The following is a 22720-nucleotide window of genomic DNA, read 5'->3' as shown; positions in this document are numbered from 1 at the left end:
AAGAGGTACACTGCATGCCTACTCATTCACAAAAACAAATTTACCCTAGAAATAAAAACATTCAAATGTTTGACAAGTCCTTTATTAAATCATTCACGTCATCCAGCAATGCAAGTCCACGTCAATCGTGATGATCGACGGCTATCGATTCGCCTAAAAGAAAGTAAAAACAATATTCTCCCAGACACGTCCCTTGCGCCAAATGACATCTCTACATCCCTGTCACTGAAGTAAACAAAGAGACGGGGTCACCCAGGTGATGCAATTGGCCAAATATGGACATTAGTGGCAGGAACCCAGAGATATCATTCTGCTCCAGGAAAGTGACGGGATCAGATGTCAGTTCTGGGTCCCTGCCTCTAAAGTAAATAAAGAGGTGGGGTCACTGACGTCACATGTTTACATTAGCAACAGGGACTCAAGAGATGCATGTCCAATCCTTTAGCTACCTTGTTGCTGAATTACATCTCTGGGTTTGGTGCCTTTCTGGCCTGTATGCTCAGAGTAGGGTCTCACGGCATTTTTTTTTTTTGGCATTGGGTCCTTCTTAACCAGTTGCCGGCCAGGCCATAGCCGAATGACGGTCAGATAACTCTGGAAGGCTGTCATATGTCATCCTTCCATAAGCACACCCAAGAATGTCCGTGACCGTCGGAGCCTCTGGACCCTGTGCGTCACAAAACAGGGTAAAGGGCCAATGACAGTGGCCCTTTACCAAGAAATCGCTCTGTCCAATGACGGAACAATCCATTGTCACCAGACCGCAGCATGTCCAATTCAGCTCCGCCCCTTTCATTGATTGGTACAGTGTGCGAGGAAGAAGTCAGGGGCATCAGCGCTGTGGGCTGGATCCGAAGTGCCCACAGTGCCGATCTCTGCCCATCTAAGCTCCATTCATGGCTCATTCATGCCCAGCCATGTTCATCTGTACCCAGCCATGCTCATCTGTGCCCAGTCATCCCCATCTGTGCCCAAGCAATGCCCATCTATGCTAATCTGTGCCCATACATGCCCAGCCTTGCTCTTCCTTTCCCAGCCATGGCTCATCCGTGCCACATCCGTACTCATCCTTGCCACTACAGTGCCCATTAGTGTCTTACAAAAGTGTAATAGGTAGCCAAATTAGATGTGCAATTAATGCTCCTAGAACACCTGATGGTGCTCCCTGCATGTTAGGCCTCTGTATATGGCCAGGCTGTGTAAAAGTCTCACATATGTGGTATCGCAATACTCAGGAAGAGTAGCAGAATGTATTTTGGGGTGTAATTTTTGCTATGTACATGCTCTGTGTTAGAAATATATAAATGGATAACTTTGTGTAGAAAAAAAAAAGCCCCGGCCTGTGTTCCTGCTATCCTTCACACTACTTGTGACCAGCCAGAAGCTTGCAAACACAATTTTTAGGGGAAAACTACACCTAAATTTTAATGCACACAAACACAATATAAAAAAGAAACAACAATTCCATAAATCTATCCCATAGTTTGTAGACGCTATAACTTTTGCGCAGACCAATCAATATACGCTTATTGGGATTTTTTTTACCAAAAAATATGTAGCAGAATACATTTCGGCCTAAATTGATAAGGAAATTAGATTTAAAAAAATTAATTATTGGATACGTTTTATAGCAGAAAGTAAAACATATTTATTTTTTTACATTTTTTGGTAAAATGTAAAATATGGTATGACGCAGAGTAAATCGATACTAAAAACGTGTCACACTTTAAAATTGTGCACGCTTGTGAAATAGCGCCAAACAACAGTACCTAGAAATCTCTATAGGCAGCGCTTTAAAAGCCTTTACAGGTTACCAGTTTATAGTTACATGGGAGGTCTGGTGCTAGAATTATTGCTCTCGCTTTGACGTCCGTGGCAATACCTCACATGTGTGGTGCAATTGCCATTTACATATGCATGAGAGACCAATGTGTGCATTCAAATTTGCACGCGAGCATGGGGACACGGAGTTGCTTTCACTTTTACACAGTTTTTTTTTAACAACTTCAGCTCCGGATGGACCCCCCTTCATGACCAGGCATTTTTTTGCGATATGGCGCTGCACTGAACTGACAATTATGTGGTTATGTGGTGCTGTACCCAAAAATAAAAACTTTTTCCCCACAGAGCTTTCTTTTGGTGGCATTTGATCACCCCTGCTGTTTTTATTTTTTGCGCTATGAAAAAAAAAAAGGTGGGCAACTTATAAAAAAAAAATATATATATAATATATATATATATATATATATATATATATATATATATATATATATATATATATATCACACACACACACACACGTTTTACTTTCTGCTATAAAACACATCCAATTAAAAAAAGAAGAAAAAAAAAAATCGAATTTCCTCATCAATTTAGGCCAAGATTTATTCTGCTACATATTTTGGTTAAAAAAAAAAAAAAAAAAAAAATCACAATAAGCGTGTATTGATTGGTTTGCTCAAAAGTTATAGCATCTACAAACTAAGGGATAGATTTATGGAATTATTTATCTTTTAATAGTAATGGAGGCAATCGGCGACTAACGGGACTGCGACATTACGGTGGACAAATCGGACACCTGACACTTTTTTGCAACCAGTGACACCAATACAGTGAGCAATGCTAAAAATAATGCACTGTCACTGTACTAATGACACAGGCAGGGAAGGGATTAACATCAGGGGCAATCAAGGGGTTAAATGTGTGCCTAACATGCGTTACCGCGTGTGCTGATTTTACTAAGCAATGTGCTGTTTTTTACTCCTGCTTTGCAGGAAGAAAAAAACAAACACATTACATTGCTCCAAATCAGGGACAGTTGTCCCTCTTTCCTCCTCATGTGTCCCTCATTTTAGTCTGATCTATATAGATGTATATATAATGCACTTTTAATCTATCAAAAAGTGTTTTCCAGCACTAAACCTTTCATCTGATTTCTAAATTGCTTTATTTGTAAATTCCAAAAGCCATTATAAAGGAATAGTAGTGGTTAAAAAAAGCACTTGTGGGTTTAACCAATCTTTTTTTTTTTTTTTTTGTACAATTCTCCTTTAAGGGGGCGTGACAAGGGGTGTATTCTATGCCTGCATACTTTTGCCGATAGGTGTCACTCATTCTCATCTCAAAAAGTTGGGAGGTATGATATTGCGGCAACTGCACATCCTATGAATTTTCTCTCCCCACATACCCTAAATGGTTACTTACCTTCATCCACAAAATGTTTGGATATACAGTAAAATTGCTTGTGGGTAATCAGATTAGGTAATCCTCTAAAAAGGCTGCGACATGACTTGCATTCAAATATAGTATCCACCTCTCTTAACAACATCAGCCTAAGTTGTTTAGTGCCTAGAAAGGAGAAAAAAAAGAACAGTTTAGAACAAAGTGACAAAAATGATATATGTAGAAATACCCATACAGTATGCATTAGTCAATTAGTTGCAACAGATGTCACTAAAACTTGCATACAGCCTTTCCTAAAATACAGTAGAGCAACAGATCTCATTGGGTTAGCTGCAACTGTAAAAGGTTTGGTTATGGCTGACTTTTCTTTTGGTTCCACTTCTACTGATATTCTATGTATGACACAACTAGTATATGTGTTATTTCCTAATGCTTCCGGCACACACGCAAATACACGACACATGCATAAGAGCTTGAATTTTCTTTACAGTGAATACAAGCTACAGCGTTGTGTTGCCATGGATATTTCTGGGTGATTTTAAAGCATAGAAATGTGCTACTTTAGAAGCTAAGCCTCCTCCATTAATATGCAAATGAACCAGTTGGACTAGTTTAAGTCAAGTGATAGGATATGATGTACAGGAAGTATGGGGGAGGGAATTAGGACTTTTGAATAAGCATGCAGGCAAAGGACAGAGTCGTTCTTGAAGACAAAGAGGCAACAGTTGATCTGAGGATTTTGGAGATAGCAGTTGAGCAAAGAAACATGAAGACTCCATCAATGGAAAGCCCAAGTTGAGTAGCTGTAAAGTATACTTATTGCATATGCTTATTTGTTGGAAGATAGCTTGTGAATGTTGTAGGCATATTTTGTTATATGTGCATGCTATGAGTGGTGTTTTCTGCAGTTGTACGTGCAGCTTTTCTGTTTAATAAAATTATTAATACACTACAGATAGCCAAGCTTCCTTGGCCTTTGCTACAAGAACCTTTAATTGACACCAAGCAAAAAAAGGTATACAAATAGCTTGTGCTTGATGCATGTGCTAAAGCAGAGGCATGTTAATGCAAAAGCAGAGATAACCGACATTGTGCATGGAATGCTGGAATTTATGTTGCATGGACTCGGATGCCCACATGCAAAAGGCATTAGATATCAACAGTGCCTTAATTTCTCAAGATACACATCACAAAAAATGCAATGAATTGGTCCCAAAACTCTTGTTTTATAGCACTAGGTTAACCTAATAAATGAGAAAATATAAAGCTGGGTTACATTTTTAAATAGTGTATTTACTATAAAACACACACTTTATACATGAGAAAGGATTCCCAGAGAACTGTTGTTTAACCAACGTGAGGACAGAATAAGTATTCCCCTTTCATGCATGCTTCCTCTTATTGAAAACTCAGACAGCGCTATACAGAAAGGCTAAATAGCTGTTCTAAATTCAAAATGTTGCTGATAAACGCTCTACATAAGTTTTTCTATCACAGGTATTAAAAGGTGAAACAGGATAACGTGTGACATGTCACTACCTTCACGTGATTGTACAATGGCAAAAAGCTTTGCTGGGACCACCCCCTAGTGTACCCATATAACATCGCCCACTCTGAAGCTCCAGTTTTTTTTTTTAATTAAGCAGTAAGATGATCATAGAGAAAAGAGGGGAGGGACTCATCCCTTACTGTACTCCAAGATATAGTCAAAATTCCTGTTATATTAAATTGTACAGTACAGGACACAGGAATTGATTTTTAGACCATGAAACATCCCCAAGCAATAAATCCAGGGGTGGGCAACAAAATTGCCAAAACAGCAGCCACAGACCCACAAAAACAACAAGAAGGGTCAATAGACCGAACAGACAGTTGATAGCAAAACCACTTTGCAGTTGAAACATGGATCAGCAGACTCAAATCAGCCAGTTGTAAAAAAAAAAAAATGGTTTTGAAAACTTAAACATAGAAACTGGTAGTGACTCTGCACCAAGTGGGGAAAAAACAAAAAAAAAAAATAACCACCCGGCCAGGTGGAAAAAGAAGGTGGAATCCCAAAGAGGGACCATTCTGTAAGGAAACAGAAGAGGGGTCAGTTTTCAAGGTAAGACGTGGATGGAAGCCAGACCTTACCTAGAAGGTGAATCGTAAATGTTTTGACATGCCTTCAGGGCAAGACATAGGGAGGGGAGAATGACATTCCAACAGAAAGCAAAAAGAAGAGACCCAGAGAAACAAGGACAGGTTTCCAGGGTACTTTGCCCCAGAGGTACTTTTACACAGAGTAAAATGATACCAAACATGTCACGCTTCAAAATTGCGCCCCTCTCCCGCCGCCGATAACGGTGATCACGCGGAGACCACAGTTAACGTTTACAGGACCGCACAAAGAAAAGATGGATATCTCAGTTGTGGCAGCGGCTGCTGCCGTTACCGAGATATCCATCTTTAAAGTACCGACGTATATGTACATGAGCGGGTCCTTAAGTGGTTAAGAAGATGATATACTGTACAAGGCTAAACAAAAGAAGTTGCAGGTTAAGGAATGCAAACAAGTTCTGAAATGGGGTTCCCCATAAAACCAATCCCTAGATTTCAGAGCATAGGGAAAGCGCTCTGCATGCCCCCAGGATGGAGGAACACCCTGTCTAGAGGCTACAATGTGCCTAACTGGTGAATATTGGTGAATTAGAGATGCTCTGGGTGATGTCTAACAGTTATCTTCAGTCATGTAACTGAGTGAAAGAGGAAGGCAAGTGCTGGGCCATCTATGGACCATATGTTGAGAGAAACAAATATTTAAGGATGGTGCTGAAAACAGGGGCAATGCAACCTTTACCAATACTCAGCTGGCACTGGAGCGGACTGGTAAAATAGGCTAGATTTTTGAAGAGACATTACCGCTGAATATTGATAGCTGGTCTCTCTCTGCATTCAGTTATATATGTCAGTTTTACACAGTTACACTATAATCGGCTCAGTGTGAAACCTGCCAGTGGCACCTGCGAGTACCAACCAGTGCCAAAAAAAAAGAAAAATCAGCCTAAAATATCAGCCACTGTGATTTCTAAATATCGGCATAGGCCAGAGAAAAACTGTTATCGGTCAACCTCCATTATAAATATATGTGTGTGTATGTATGGAAAAATGGCCTTAAAATGGACACAGAGTCTGCATATCGGCGGACAGCAGAGCTACAGAGCATAGCTTTAAAAACAGAGAAAACGGGATAGACTTCACAAACAAATTAACTCCCCACTGATGGATCTTAGAGATAATGAATACTTCGCACCGGGGACTAAAGAGGCGGGAGGAAATTGGATTAGAAATAGAACCCAGGTCAGGGATGCAATTCACAAAGGTAAAATTTTGACACGTCACGAGATTAAAGCTAAGATAGAATCCATGAAACTAGATGAATGGCGATATATACAGCTATCACTCTTTATTAAGCGCCTACCGCTTGCTCTTGCAGCTTTCTCCGGATTTTGCCATTTCCAGATGGGGCTCTGTAATTTGGAGATACCCAAGAGTCTTGGGTGGGACAGGTTCTCCAACCCTGTGTCCAGGTGTTGTGGACAGTCAGCAGGATATGTGCCTAGGTAGACACAGCTGATATAAGGAAAGGCTGGTAAGAGCCTTGGGTGGAAGGTGGAGTGTGAGCTGCTTGTTGCCGCTGTTGAAAGACAGACCCCTGTCAGGAAAACTGTCTGCCCTGTGTGAGAGGCTACATCCCTGGTGAGGAGGGAATTCATGTCTGAAGGACTGGGAAGGCCAGGACAGCTACAAGAGCCTGGGAGAACCAAGGCGACTAGCAAGTCCAAGGGGGCTGAAGGAAGTCCTGAAGTCTGGGGGACAGTGAGCAAACCCAGGGGGCTAGAGAATCCTGTTGAGGCCAGGAGTAGGCCGGTTCAGCAGGGAACTACAAGGCAAAGTAAGCCTAGGAGCCAGGAGGCTTGGCATTTTTGATTGTGTGAATTTACTAATGTTAAACCCCTGCGTTGGAATCCTGAATGGACTTATGTTTCCCCCCCCCCCCTAAACGTGAGCTACCAGGCCCTTAGCTATAAATGCCTGTGTGATATGGACTCACTGCACAAAAAATGCATCTATCAACTTGAACTAACGATCCCCCGTGTCTTAATATGTAAAAAAAAGTGGCAGTGCAAACTAAATCCATAAACATATAATGCAAAAAAGCCAATACAATAAACCTTCTTATAAATTGTGCAATCAAAAAAGTCTCTGACACAGCGCTTTATAGAGATGACAGCACAATGCAACTGTGGTATTTCCACTCATAAGCCTTTCACCAGGTAAAGTGCAAGCTCACCTCCATTATAGACCCCTAAAGGGTCAACAAAGCATGTACACATATCGATCTGATGGACCAAATTCTGGTGTTCAGGTTCCTTTAAGAACGATGGGATTCCCTCACCAAGATGGCTCCACTCAGCTCAAAACTAGGTTATAGGCAACAAACAGAAAAACAACCTCCAATAGTGCAGTACCTGGTTTTATTCACAGACCCTGGGACATCCAAAGTAATGAATGAGAAAGGTGGGCAACAACCAGGCAAACAGAACTTTGCCAACAGGCCTAACAGCATTAAAGGCCACTTCCTGTTGGTTTGGGCAGTGACACCACAGGTAATCTGCCATCTGGTTGTCCACTTCTGAAATGTGGAGATCAGAGCAAGTAGGCCACAGCCATGACATTTTATAATTACATCCTGTTTGGGTGTCCTAAAAGAAATGGGTGTTGAAGAGCCATCTTTACTGCTCTGAACTCCAGGATGTTGATGGGGAGCTCAACTTCCACCAGTGACCAATGTTCCTGGAACTGCGAGGAACTGAACACTTCTCCCGAGCTTGTTATGACTTTCCAGTGATACGGAAGAAAAGCCTTCCCCATTGTTAAGGCTCGGAAAATGAAAGTTGACACATATATAAAGTGCAGTGGCAAAACGTGAGAGCGGTCCCTCCAGACATAGCCCTCCTCACTGCAGCATGCAGCTTCAGTTCGTAACATGCAGTACAAACCTAAAAAGGAGGGGGTGGGTGCTGTGTCCGTCCATGGACTCAGAGAAAAGGATTTTCCGGTGAGTACAAAAAAGCAGTGTCAAAAAACGAGGGGTGGGAAATAAATCAGTAAAACCAATTTTAACTTTACCCCCATAACAAGCAGAGCCCCTTAGAGGTGCAACTTTAAACAGCCGCCTGCAAAAACTAGCGTCCGAAAGCATCAGAAGATGCACTCACAGCAACCATATAAATTCTGGAAAAAAACGTGAACGGACAAGCAAGTCGCCGCCTCGCACATCTGTGAGACCGACGCATGATGTCGGAAAAAAACCCAGGAAGCACCAATTGCCCTGGTCAAAAGTGCCGTGACCGGAAAAGGGGGACCCGCCCCTTAAGAGCATAGGCCTGTATGACAGCCTGCCTGATCCACCGAGAAATGGTGGTCGACGAGACCGCCAGGCCCTTTTGTGGAGCAGACACCGACACAAAAGAGAGTCAGATCTCCGAAATGGGGCCGTAGCAGGCTGGTACACCCGCAAAGCGTGTACCACACCTAAAGTATGAAAGGCAACCTCCGTAGGATGCATCGGCCAAAGGACAAAAGGATGGAAGAACAATGTCCTTATTTTGGCGACAGGCCGAAACCACCTTCGGAAGAAGGGAAGTTTGCGGGTGCATCACCACCTACCTAATCCTTATGTAGGATCAAGCATGGCGGCTTGCAAGACAAGACCGCCAACTCAGAAACCCCTCTAACAGAGGTAAAGGCCACTAAAAGGGGCCACCTTCTGAGATAGTGTCAAGAGGAAATCTCTCCGATGTTTCCAAAAGGAAGGTTCCTGAAGAACCGAGAGCACCAGAGTCAAAACTCATGGGGGAAGAGATGGGCCAAGGAGGAAAGTATATGACAAACCCCCTGCACAAAAAAGGGACCCACCAGGGAACGGGCCGCAAAAAGGCCACTGAAAGAACACAGCCAAGGCTGAAATCTGCCCCCAAACGGTGCTTTAAGCAATTTTTAGATCCAGTCCAAGCTGTTAAAACAGCAGGACTCTGGACACCGAGTACGTCACCCCATCACCCCTCAGGTTGAGATGACCGAGTCAGACAGACCCCGGTCTCTTAAAGTCTGGCTTCCAATAGCCATGTTGAGCAAGTCAGTGACTGTACAACAGGAGGAAGTATGGGACCTCGAGACAGAAGGACCTCCCGCCCTGGTGACCGCCAGGGTACCTCCGCTACGAGGCACCCGAAATAGCCGTAACAAGAACGCCAAGGCCAATCTGGAGCGATTAGAACCATCGGGATCCCCTCAGCCTCCACTCTATGGAGCAGCCGAGGAAGCAACAACAATGGAGGAACGGCATAAAGCCGCCGATACATGGGCCACCAGCGCAACTGACACGTCTGTACCAGAGCACTAGACCTGGCCACTAACTTCGACACCCTTGCGGAGGACACGAGCAGCCAGGAGATCCATGAGTGGAGAGGCCCACGGCGAGCCCTGGCCACGTGACGACGCAGACCTTCCTGGTCTTGAACTCAAAGTCAAATGCATGCAGGGCAGGCAGTCTACCGCTGAGCTATAATCTCTCCTGCCAGTCGCCCTGGTCTAGCATCTGGGAACTCCGGTAGTCCGCCTGTCGATATACCTGATGGTAGACCGAAGCCACGGCTGTGGCGTTGTCCGGCTGAATCCAGATCGGACGACCTTGCAACCTCCTTGAACATGAGAAGAAGCATAGCCTGATCGCCCAAATAGTAGGAAAATGAGCGGTAGACAGGGTCCACAGCATCCAGGTGGCCTCCCACCCAGGTACTAACCAGGCCCCAACCCTGGGTAGCTACCGAGATCAGATGAGAGCGGGCACTTTCAGGGAGGTGTGGCCGTAGGGCCACGCAAGTTCAGTGACTCAGGGCTGACTGGACCCCCCATGTGCCCCCACAACCTGTGAGGCTGGCGTCCGTCGTAAACGCCGACCACTGGAAGGAAGAAACAACTTCCCAGAGCAAAGAGTCGGGGATCTCTGTCACCAATTCAGATAGACTCTGACTAGGTGGCACACCTGAATCTGATGATTTCAGAGATTTTTACCCCCTGGACAGTATTTCCCCTGGAAAGCCCGAGTGTGGAACTAGGCATACAGTACCGCCTCAAAGGAGGCTAACCACAGGCCCCGGACCTGCAAGTACCCAGAGAGAAGACCGATAGCGTGATGCCAATACCTTTACCTTCACCGCAGACTGAAGAGTCTGCAATTTCTCCAGGGGAAGAAGGACCTTCGCCACCGAGGAGTCCGGATCAACCCTAGATACTCCACCGTAGAGTCTGAACCAGGACCGGCCCCAAATGTTTAGCACCCACCCGAATCTTCGGAGGGTCTGAATGGCTATAAACACATCTACTAGGTCTGAAACAGAAGCTGCTCTCAGAAGAAGGTCGTCCAAGTAGCCCACGAGGCAAAGCCTCACTGTCACAACAAAGTTAGGATAAGTGCGAGCTCCTAGGTGAAAACCCTTGGTGCTAAAGCCAGATCAAAAGGGAGGGCCACAGACTGACAGAAGCCCTCCCCCATCATAAAGCAAAGAAAATTCTGTGACATGTGCAAAATGGGACATGCATGTATGCGTCCCTGCGGAACTACCGATAGTTCAAAGGTATTCAGGGCCGGAGGCCCATAGAAAACCCAAACCTCCCGTCCTGCAGCTTAGCAAGTCTCACACTGCCCAAGGCAGACCGACAAGCCAGGAGAGGAAGACACGAGGAAAGAACTCTGTTCTGTGGATAAAAGTAAACCCTATCTAGTACTCCGAAGAGACCACCTTGCAGACCCACTGGTCAGAGAGCAGGAAGGTTCACTGAATTTTGAACCTGTAAGTCGCCCCCCCCCCTACCTAGAGCAGGGAGGGAAGGCTACATACCATGGCGGGATTTGGGTGCCGGCCTGATCGGCTTACGCACCCAGGGACGGATTAGTCCCCCAGCTGAGCCTTTGTCAGCCTGGGAGGGTTGCCCTTTAATAATACATACACATAGTGTGTATGTATATTATGTAGGTGTATACACACGTCTTTGGAGGATGGGAGGAAACCGGAGAACCCGGAGGAAACCCACGCAGACACAGGGAGCGACAACGCAAACTCCAGGCAGATTGGTGTCAGTGTCCGGAATCGAATCAATGACTCTCTTGCTGCCAAGTAATGGAGTTAACCACTACACCACCATGTGCATAAAACCAGAAACAGACGCCCTGAATAACCAGGGCGCAGCATTCAATGAAGCATCACAGACCTGTACAAGGCCCTGGACCAGTAGGTCCGCTAGCCTAATAACTTCGGGAGAGTTGGTGCTCCTCCACTGTCTGGTGCAAAATGCTCACTCCGAGAGTGACTGAGACCCCAGAGTAGTGGCTACAATAGGCCGCAAGTCAGACCCCAGCATGGTAAACATGGAGAGGGCCAGTACTTCAGATCTTCTAACAGTCAGATCCATACAAGTGGGGACTCCCGCAATAGGGAGGGTGGTCACCTATACATGACACTTGGAGGGTCCACCACCGGAGAAGAAGCCCACCTCTTGAAAGGGCTTTCCTCAAAGGGGCACTGAACCACCAGGCGGTGAGGGACTACAAAAGCCCTCAGCGGCTTTTCTCATTCCACATCTTAGAAATTATCAAAGAAGGGCACAGAAGGAAAACACCTACACAGAGCGGTCCGATTTGTGTGATCCAAAAAAAAAAAAAAGACCGAGCCCTCGACGGAAACCCAGCTGCACTATCCAGCTTAAGAGAGTCCCTTACAGCAGTGAGAAGCTCACTCATAAATGGCTTATCCTGCACCGACCCAGGTACCTGGTTCGTGGCTCCATAACAGAGCATTCCTCTTAGGATAACAGGGGGATGGGGCACTCTTTTAAACCCCGCCCATCCGCAGCCCACCCCCACCCTGGCACAAAAGTGTCCCGGGCTAACTGAGGGAATCCCAGGTGCTAACACCTGCTGCTACCACCAGCATGTTGGGGAAGGACCAGATACTGACTCCAAATATTAAAGACATTTACATACAGTCTGTATGTAATAGATGTAAGTGTATGCACACCTGTCTTTACAAAAAACTGGCCCTATTCAGGGCATCTTAGCCACTTGCTGTGCTGACCAGGGGTACCCACCTCGAGGAGACTGCCCAGCGCTGCCGACCGCTCTCAGCACACGGCGTGTGGAGAGGAAAAGAACCGTGAAGGAACTGAGCGGCGTCTGCAGGGACCTGTGTGCGCCGTAGGATACAGCACTAGGGGTCAGGACTAAAAGATGGCCGACATAGCGTTCAGAACGTGGCCACAGGAAAATGGCCGACCACAATGTAGCTGCGCATGGTGCGGCTATGACAAAATGGCCGCCAATGGGAGTTTTCAATGTAATTGAAAATCTCCCAAAAAATTAGGCAAAACGCTGCATTTGAACAGGGAAAGCCTCCTAGGGCTTTTACTAGGGTTGTCCCGATACCACTTTTTTAGGACTGAGTACAAGTACCGATACTTTTTTTCAAGTAGTCGCCGATACCGAATACCGATACTTTTTTTTAATGTGTCCCCAAATGCAGCCATGTCCCCCCACAGATGCAGCCATGTCCCCCCCATATGCAGCCATGTCCCCCCCCCCCCCATATCCAGCCATGTCCCCCCATTATCCAGCCATCTGTCTCCCCCCCATCCAGCCATCTGTCTCCCCCCCATCCAGCCATGTGTCTCCCCCCATCCAGACATGTGTCTCCCCCCATCCAGCCATGTGTCTCCCCCCCATCCAGCCTTGTGTCTCCCCCCATCCAGCCTTGTGTCTCCCCCCCATCCAGCCTTGTGTCTCCCCCCCATCCAGCCTTGTGTCTCCCCCCATCCAGCCATGTGTCTCCCCCCCATCCAGCCTTGTGTCTCCCCCCCATCCAGCCTTGTGTCTCCCCCCCATCCAGCCATCTGTCTCCCCCCCATCCAGCCATCTGTCTCCCCCCCATCCAGCCATGTGTCTCCCCCCCATCCAGCCATGTGTCTCCCCCCCATCCAGCCATCTGTCTCCCCCCCATCCAGCCATGTGTCTCCCCCCCATCCAGCCATGTGTCTCCCCCCCATGTGTCTCCCCCCCATCCAGCCATCTGTCTCCCCCCCCATCCAGCCATGTGTCTCCCCCCCATCCAGCCATGTGTCTCCCCCCCATCCAGCCATGTGTCTCCCCCCCATCCAGCCATGTGTCTCCCCCCCATCCAGCCATGTGTCTCCCCCCCCATCCAGCCATGTGTCTCCCCCCCCCATCCAGCCATGTGTCTCCCCCCCCATCCAGCCATGTGTCTCCCCCCATCCAGCCATGTGTCTCCCCCCCCATCCAGCCATCTGTCTCCCCCCCCATCCAGCCATCTGTCTCCCCCCCCATCCAGCCATCTGTCTCCCCCCCATCCAGCCATCTGTCTCCCCCCCATCCAGCCATCTGTCTCCCCCCCATCCAGCCATCTGTCTCCCCCCATCCAGCCTTGTGTCTCCCCCCCATCCAGCCATGTGTCTCCCCCCCATCCAGCCATCTGTCTCCCCCCCATCCAGCCATCTGTCTCCCCCCCATGTGTCTCCCCCCCATCCAGCCTTGTGTCTCCCCCCCATCCAGCCATGTTTCCCCCCCATATGCAGCCATGGCCCGCTTACCTGCTACCGCCGACTGTGTACAGTACTACGGCCAGGAACATTACAGCTTTGAATAGCTTTAATGATTGGAGCCGCGCTGCGTGTATAGACACTCCCCCTCGCTCGGGATTGGACAGTTCACCCGAGCAAGGGGGAGTGTCTATGCGCGGCGCCAATCATTACAGCTATTCAAAGCTGTAATGTTCCCGCCCGTATTACACAGTCAGCGGTAGCGGGGGGTTTGCGGCGTAACGGCGGCGGATCGCGGCGGTGGTTTGCGGCTCAGGTGGCGGCGGCGGGGGGGTTAAGTATTCTATTTGTGTATCGGGACAGGGTATCGGCGTCTGAGTACCGCCGAAAAAACTCGGTATCGGGACAACCCTAGCTTTTACCATGAAAACCCCCACAGGAAAGTACCCAGTACAAACAATAAAAAATGCCAGATAACACAGCCCCCTCAGGAAGCCCCCCCCCCGGACAGCATGCTTTAGCAATGCAGCAGAGGGGAAGGAGCAAGGAAGGGAGGAGAAGAGGACCCCTGAACGCCAGGAATGCCCAGCCGTACCAACCCACCGAAGCGGGAGGGACTGTACTTACCCATCCGAGCAAGACTCGCTGACACATTTCTGACAGAACTACAACCGCAATGGAGGTAGCTGTTGGCCCGGTCCACTGTGAGTGAGACAACACCACAGCCCAGTCATATGTGGACCTCGGAGCAAAGCTCGCCGGCCAACCCAGGAGCCATGGGGTATGGCGTGGCAGACCCAGCCTCTTTACAAAGGTGTGCCCACGCTCGCTGGTCGGACTGAGTAGACTACAATGATCTATATTATCCAGCCTGTCTCAGCCGACAGTTGAAAGGAGAATCTTCAAGAAAAAGGTAAAATAAAACAAAATAAAAAAAAAAATTCTCCTCAGGGCGCTAGGCCCAAAAGGGAGCCATACGTCCATCTCCTTTGCTAGGCAAAACTGAAGCTGCATGCTGCAGTGAGGCGGGTTATGTCTGGAGGGACCACCCCCTGGGTGGGGCTGTTCAACTCTGTTAATGTAACATGTAATTAATTATCTAACATGTTTCTGCCTAGTCCTCTCCTGTAAACAGGGAACATAACCCACTTGTCAAGATTTAAGGAGCTGTGTCCGTCCATGGACGATAAGAGAAAAAGTGCCAGCGTTGTGGACAATAGCTAGGCCTTTCAGCCTGGTAACAAAAACTGCCCTGGTCTCGGCTGAAAGGCCTACCCCATGTAGTGCAGAAAAAAAGCTTTAGTGCTGTGGCCTTGTGCAATTTCACTCCAGCACCCCTTGGGATGTCACTTTTACTTCATCCCTCAGGAGCCCCATCATATCAGCATGGATAGTATACAGGCAGTCATCATAGCCAGAAGGTCAGAATAAGAGTGGAGAGAAGCTGCATACTTTTTCCAGGTCAACAAGATGGCAGAAGTCAGTAAAGTATATGACCAGTAGCGTGATGTAACACGCTACTGGTCATTCACCTGAGACTAATCTGAGTGTTTGGGTTTTAGTGCCAAGTTTGAAAAGTTTAAAGCTTGTTTTTTTTTTTTTTAACACACATTTCAAAACTGTTTTACAGTAACCGTCAAGAGACCTGTTCATGTTGCTGGACTGTATAAAGTCCAGGCTTCGTTTATCATAGTGGACATACCACCAAAGGAATCTTCAGGGACTGGTTTCCAGAGAGATGGGCCATGTCCCTGGATCTGTATCTAGTGCCTAGGTTAGCCCATGCAGGATCCAGTGCCCTAACAACATTACAGATCAACTCCATAGCGTGGGGTCCAGAAACAGCTCCCAAGGTTTTACAGAGGTTGAGCCGATCCAGATACACTACTTCTATGTTGGCATTAGAAGACAGTGAGGATAGATTGAAGAAATCTGAACATAAAATAAAGTATCATTATAAACCAGGTAAGCGAAGGGCGATATTCTCCATGAAGAAGTCGTCTATCACCTTCAGATACTAGCACAAAACTGAGGACTCAGAGTGGGGTAGGGTTATATGGAACCTGTCCAGGTATGCCGATAACCCATGGTGTATCAATACTCTACCTGCATTCTGTACTATAAAATTAAGATGGAATTTCTGTATTCACATTACTTTTTAGGTAAAAGTTTTTTACTTTGAATAAAGAAACCATTAGCTAAAGGAACACGTATTTCCACTAGTAATACACTATCCACCATGTTATAGGTTAAAAGGGACATACCTGATCTAAAACATTCAATAATTTGCAATATGCCAGACTTGGAAGTCTGTACAGGTTGCTGTAACAATGGTGGGTCCCCAGGTTCCACTGTCGATTCTGTAAAAACAAAAAACAAAAAATATATAAGAATACAGCATTTACAGTCATGGACATTACAAAGTGTTGTTTGAATCATCACACAGGGTGACTTGGAATCAAAGCACATTAAGTACAAAGGCCAAATAGACAGTACTTGGATCAAATTGAAACACCATACAATGGTAATATAAATAGAATACAAAAGTTCCTACAAAACAAAAAACTGTCACAAATAGAGCCTGTAGGTGACCAAAATCGAAAAGAGATTCAAGGTATTACTAGTTGTCCAGAATCAAAAACATTCAATAACCAAGTGTGATAAGAGAGTGTATCCTAGAGAAACTAAGCACCTGAAAGGGTTATTGCAAAGTGATACTTCATTCAATAAACGTTTCAATAGTTTAATTTATTACTGAATAATACTGTGATATAGAGAAAAATTCAGCGCTGGAATAATAAACAAAAACAAAAATTGCAAGCCAGCACTAAGGATCAATTCAAATCAAAAGTCCCAAAGTCATATAGTGTAAAAAATAGTGCAGCGCAAATACAATAATAATAAAATAATTAAATATTAAAGAAAGTCCATAAAGTGCACAAGTGAAAAAATCCAAATGGTGCTCCAATGTAAAGTGACTGAGTGCAGTAAATCAGAGAATCTGTGATCCACAGGTAAAGAATCCTCCACCAATGTAAATAGATAGATGGCCTCTCACCTCAGCCATTCGACCATGGCTAGGTCACATAGCATATTATACCTCCCAGGTATAAGCAAAACACCTTGAATCCCAATAGGCAGACAGCTAACAGCAACACAGCTTAGCCAATTTCCAGATCAGCAGGAGGGTATATGTAAATGAGAGAGGAGACAGACTAGTGCTCTCTGTATGGTAAACTAAGTATTTATTAAAAACAACAGGTAACAAACTCACAATTAGTGGCTCTCAAAGCCGAGTGTGAAGCATGAATACATGTATCAGAGCTCCAGGCTTCCGAATCCACGATCCGTTCACAGGGCAGCGTGTGAGGCGGCGAGCGCGGGTGACGTCACGTGACTCCTCCCCCTTCGTACGCTACGTCCCAGTGGGCGGGACTTCATCAGCATAGGGTGGGTGGAGCTCTCCCCACCCTATGCTGATGAAGTTCCGCCCACTGGGACGTAACGTACGAAGGGGGACGTACGTACGTTACGTCCGGTGTTGCCTATGTTTAGGCAACACCGGGAACAATGAGCAGGGATAGTTGGACTGAAGGCATGGATTTTGATGGCAGGTCATGTACCACCTTGTATGCAGTTTTAAAGCCATCTCTAAACTTAATACATTTGAAAGTTTTTATCTACACATTTAAAAGCACCATGCATAACCACTGTAAAGCACAATTAAAAACAAGCAAAAGACATTCACATGATACCTACAGTCTTTGTGACTGGAATATGTACACGTTATAGGGATTTTAAAAATAAGTGATATTATATGTAAGCTTTAGGTTTCCCATTAAAGCTTTTAATAAAATATTTATTACATTAAATAAAAAAAGTCTATTTGTTAACAGAAAAATACAACCTCCATTTTCTACCCCTGACTGTTCCATGTTTTTGGATTTCAAAATTGCAGGACTATAGAAAGCGACTTCTCTTTGCTCACATTAAATATTGATTTTCCCCTCTTTGTCTGACATGTGGATGCAGCAGGCTCCTGTTGAAATTCTTGTCCCTTTTTATTTTTTAAATGGACAAAAGAAAAAACACCTACGCACAGATTTTCCCACAGTTGGAAGCCAGTATAGCCCTCTATGGAGCTTCTAAATGGCCTTAACTTATTTTCATTTGATTGTTAAAAGAGAAGTTCAAAACTTACTACGCACCCCACAAAACAACCCCTTAAAGAGTGTGGTTGGCAACCAACGTGTTCATACTTTAGCGCCCCCCTTTTCCCAATGAGCTGTTAAAGGGCCCTAGATATTGTGCTCCATACAGGAGTGGCAGGTACCAATGCTACAAATCCTGGAGAGTTTTATTTACAAGAATAACCAATGCTGGCTTGATTTACTGTTACAAAGTAAATGCCAGTTTAATGGCAAGCAGTGGAGGAAACTATAATGGGTTTTCAAACAGGTCTCTGCCTTTTTAGGCATTAGTGAAACAGAAGTTCCATCGTGCACTTCCAGTCAGTGTGCTTGTGGTTCTGTGGCTAATAGAATACAAAAGGTTACTGAAGACTTCTACTTTCTGAGGAACTAGATGTAGTCTTATAAGATGTTGCCTTGAAAAGACTGAAAGGTTAAACCTGAATTAAAACAATTTTAGGAGACAGCTGGATCTTTATCTATTTAGGTATTCTCTTTCCGAAATAAAGGTCAATTGGCACAGCTGCATTGTTTCTTACACTCTATTACAAGTTCATTAATTGAGCAAATTACATAAAGTTGCTCTTTAAGCTTTTAGTACACCCGTTTTCAATAGAATAAATAAATTGCAGTCAAAAAATACGTGAGAGACTATTTTTCTTTTACTAGATGATTATTCAAGAAAATGAAAAAACAGGAAACCACCTGTATGCTATGACACATCAGCAATGATTTTCTGTTCAAGCACTCATGGGATGTTACAGGAAAGCAAAAAAATAGACTTCTAAACAAACCACAGATGACCTCCTTTTACATATAAAAAAAAAAAAAAAAAAAAAGGAGAAAAAAAGAGACAATGGTGGCATACACATTTTGGTTTCCTATTCCAGCACCTAATTTTTTTTTAAGGTGTGGAAAAATCAATTGCACAAAACAAGTAAAATAATCAAACTGTACACTTTACTTACATTGGCTGTTCTGCTAGAGGACTAAACACAAAAGGGGCATATAAATATAAAGCACTGCATCCAACATTCACCAACAATTTACTGCAAGTGAAAAAGACAGACAGTGATCTATTCACCAGTGGTAAGGCTTGGTTCGCACTGCTGCGACATGGGATCCGACTTGTGAGAACCCAAGTTGCATGACATGTCAAATTCAATGTTTTCCTATGAAGGCCATCTTAACAGATGCTACACAAGTCACCCCGACTTTAGAAACGTTTCCTGCATTACTTTGGTCCGACTTGGTTGCAATTTCAGCCCTTGTACAGGCTTCTAAATAGCAGCCAAGTCAGAACAAAAGTCACAGGGCAAAGTCACAGTCGTACGACTTTGCCCTCGCAGCAGTGTGAAATGCTGAAATGCTTGGTGAAAGTCAAGTTTACTAGCGATTTAAATCGACTTGATTTAAATCAAATCCATCCTGCCTTTGGGATCAATGCACACTGGGCATAAAAACTACCATTCCCCTGGCAAAAATAAAAAGCTCATATAGTGCGTTTTTTGTACAGAGTTTTGCATTTTTTCTGCCAGAAAGCTTCAATCAGAAGTTTTTTTTTCCTGCCTCTAAATGTTGAGCTCGAAAAATATGCCTGTAAATCGCCCTAATGTGCATGGACACACAACATAACATAGAGCTGCTTCTACAGTCAAAATACGAAAACTCCCGTAGAAGCAGCGATTTTTAAGCCAGTGTGCATCAACCCTTAACCACATGCCGACCAACGCACAACAATTTTGTTTGGATGCAACGTCGCAGGACCGTGCAATTGTCAGTTAAAGCAACGCAGTGCCGTATCGCAAAAAGTGCTCTGGTCAGGAAGGGGGTAAATTCTTCTGGGGCTGAAGTGAAGTGGTTAAAAAGGTATATATTTTAAGTTCAGGATTTAGAGGCAGAAAAAAAAAAAAAAAAAAAAAAAAAAAAAAAATCCTCCTTTGTATTTTTGAAAGCAGTTTTCTGTTCTCCTAAAAGCTTCTAGATGAGTGTTTTTCTGCCAAGAGAACTGGTATTTTTTTTAAAGCCCAGTGTGCATGGACTCAAGTGTCAGAAGCTGCATGGGTAAACACCAATGCAAACAAGAATACAGCTGTAACTGCCAGCTCCCCCTCCCCAGGTGCTGTAAAATGCTGGGGGGTTGCTAGGCATCTAAAATACCTACAAACGTCCATATGCATGAACCTCAAGGCCTTATGCACACTGGACATTTTTTACAGCAGCCGTTTTTGGCAGTAGACATTTTTTTCTACAGTCATTAAACTCTCCATCATGTTATCCTATGTGTCCATGCACACAGACTGTTATCAGCAGTATTGGGCAGTGGCGTTTTTGAACAGTAAAAAAAAAACTAGTGAGTTCTGAGAGACATTTTCAGCTGTAAAACACTCCAACGTTGATAAACGCTCAAAAATGTGTCTCACCGTCATTTTTTGGACATTTTTGATCCGTTAAAAAAAATAAAAAAAACGCTAGCGTGGAAAAAAATGGACAGTGAATGCGAAGCAAAATAATAATTAGCTCATCTATCACTCTGCTCGCTCTCAGCATTGCTCCTTACGCTGCTCCCATCTCCCTTAAACATTAGCTCTGTTGTACAGTAAACTGCAAGAGGCTGACACCAACTCAACTTTTGGTACACTGCTCGCATTTATAAAAAAAAAAAAAAAAAAAAATATTTCATGATTTTTTTAATGATTAAAGAGCTGTCTTCATTTGTGCCTTTTATTTATTTTAGGTACTTATATAGTGCCGTCATTTTACACAGCGCTTTACATATTTATTATACATTCACATCAGTCCCTGCTCTCAAAGAGCTACAATTTGGGATCCCAAACTCACATTTATACATACACATACTAGGGCCAATTTAGACAGGAGCCCAATAATCTACAAGCATGTCTTTGGAGTGTGGGAGAAAACCAGAGTATCCAGAGGAAAACCAATCCAGTAGGCACAGGGAGAACATGCAAACTGCAGGAAGGTAATGCCGTGGTTGGGATTCAAACTAACGACCCTAGTGCTGCCAGGCGGAAGCGCTAAACACTTAGCTACTGTGCTGCCCCATATCTGCTTGTAGGCGCTAAGTAAGGGGTTAAACCAACAAGGCAGAAGTTTTAATAAATGGAAAGTTGAAAAAATAATTATAAGGTCTGCTTTAAGCTGCACTTTATTACACTTTCATACAACTGCCCAACACCAAACCCGTCAAAAAAAAAAAAAAAAAAAAAAAAAAGCTTTGGATTTCACCTCAGTGAGGTGAGCAAATGTTTCTCTTAATACCTTGAAAGTACAGGGAAACTGACCTCATTAAAAGTTAAGTTGCTTCAGACTCTAGTATCACAGTCAGAATATTAAAGTGTGTGCTGGCGTCTTACTTGGAAATACTGAATGCTCCAGCTAAATTATCTCACCAAATGCTCTGTACCTGTGGCAGTGCACATTTATTCTACGCTGAATAAAAGTAGTTCAGTTTGCTCCCCAGTTTTATCACAGAAATGACTGAAAATTATTTCAATAAATCACTACTACTCTATTATACCTAAAATGTGCAGCGCTACAGAAAATTCAATGTGTAAAGAAATTCAAACTTAATGTGCATATTCAATAGTATCCAAACTAGTGTCTGAAGCAATACAGATATACAGACCTTAGGTGGTGCAAACTTAGAAAAGTCATCATCTCATAATAAGAGTATAACAATGCACACACGCATATATAAATGCAGACTAAATACACAAAATCTGTATAAACTAGATGAAGCTTCAAGCAGTTCCAATATAGTATATTCCACCACTTTAAAGAGGTGTAGAAAGGATCACCACTAGCAAATCTTCAATAAAATAACTTTCACTTGTGCCTGAATTTGTGATCACCACTCCTAAAAAAGTATAAATCTTACCAGACAAAATATGCCCCACATCAAAAATAGGTTTAATAATGTAGTTAACTCCAAGTATTCAATCGATCACCATGCACCAACTACTAGCTTTCCATCTCTCAGTAATCCATGAAAAAGAAAAGCTCGAGGCGCATGTGAGGAGCCCAGAGGATGGCTGCTTGAGCCGGGAGCTCCTCACCACCCCAGTCCAGCGGTGCCTGTAAGTAAGCCAAAAACAGTCTGGAAGTCGTGCCACCGCTACACACAGCACCCCCAGACACCAGGGCACCCCTCTATATACTTGGATTAATTAAAGGGACACATTAAAGCTGTTATTTTGCTGTTTAAAAACACTGCAAAAAACGGCAGAAATCCAAGATGGCTGCTGCTGCTGCACCTCACAAGAGCAGAGCTGAGGAGATGCCTGAGGGAAGGAATCTTTCAGAAGCGGCTCCCCTACTTTTTAACCCCCTGGTTCAAGTGAATAATCAGCAAGATATACCCCCCCTCAATAAATTCTGCAGAACCCCTGGTAGGCTGTAATATGGAGGACTTTGCAATTCCCCTCATGGGACCTAACATAGGAAATCAGGCTGCTCAATTCTCTGTCAGCCCCCTGACTGCAGCCTCTGCATTCTCAGTGACTGATTTATATCAGGCACTGGCTGAACTTCTGGATAGGGGACTTTCTCAAACTGCTACCAAGATAACAGGAGAATTAAAAGCAGATTTTCAGAATTTGGGCACCAGAATTGAAGCTATAGAAAACAAGCTTGATCAAACTGTGGCAGCAACAAACCAGAACTCAGAGCAT

At 44.6% G+C, this 22720-nt stretch overlaps 1 protein-coding gene across 2 annotated transcripts in view; it reads right to left on the bottom strand.

Annotated features, from left to right (window-relative positions):
• ZNF800 (zinc finger protein 800) overlaps positions 1 to 22720 on the bottom strand; it is a 97813-nt gene that overhangs the window by 11803 nt on the left and 63290 nt on the right. For both annotated transcript variants that reach the window (XM_040343689.1, XM_040343690.1), the window contains 2 exons: positions 16101 to 16196; positions 3205 to 3348 (listed from right to left, as the gene is read on the bottom strand). In XM_040343689.1, the coding sequence (XP_040199623.1) occupies positions 3205 to 3348; positions 16101 to 16196 (240 nt within the window). The remainder of the gene's footprint in view (positions 1 to 3204; positions 3349 to 16100; positions 16197 to 22720) is intronic.

The sequence above is a fragment of the Rana temporaria genome, chromosome 3, assembly GCF_905171775.1.
Source record: "Rana temporaria chromosome 3, aRanTem1.1, whole genome shotgun sequence".
Classification (NCBI taxonomy): Eukaryota; Metazoa; Chordata; class Amphibia; order Anura; family Ranidae; genus Rana; species Rana temporaria.
The sequence above is the reverse complement of the archived record's forward strand: the minus strand, read 5'-3'. Positions and strand labels throughout refer to the sequence as shown.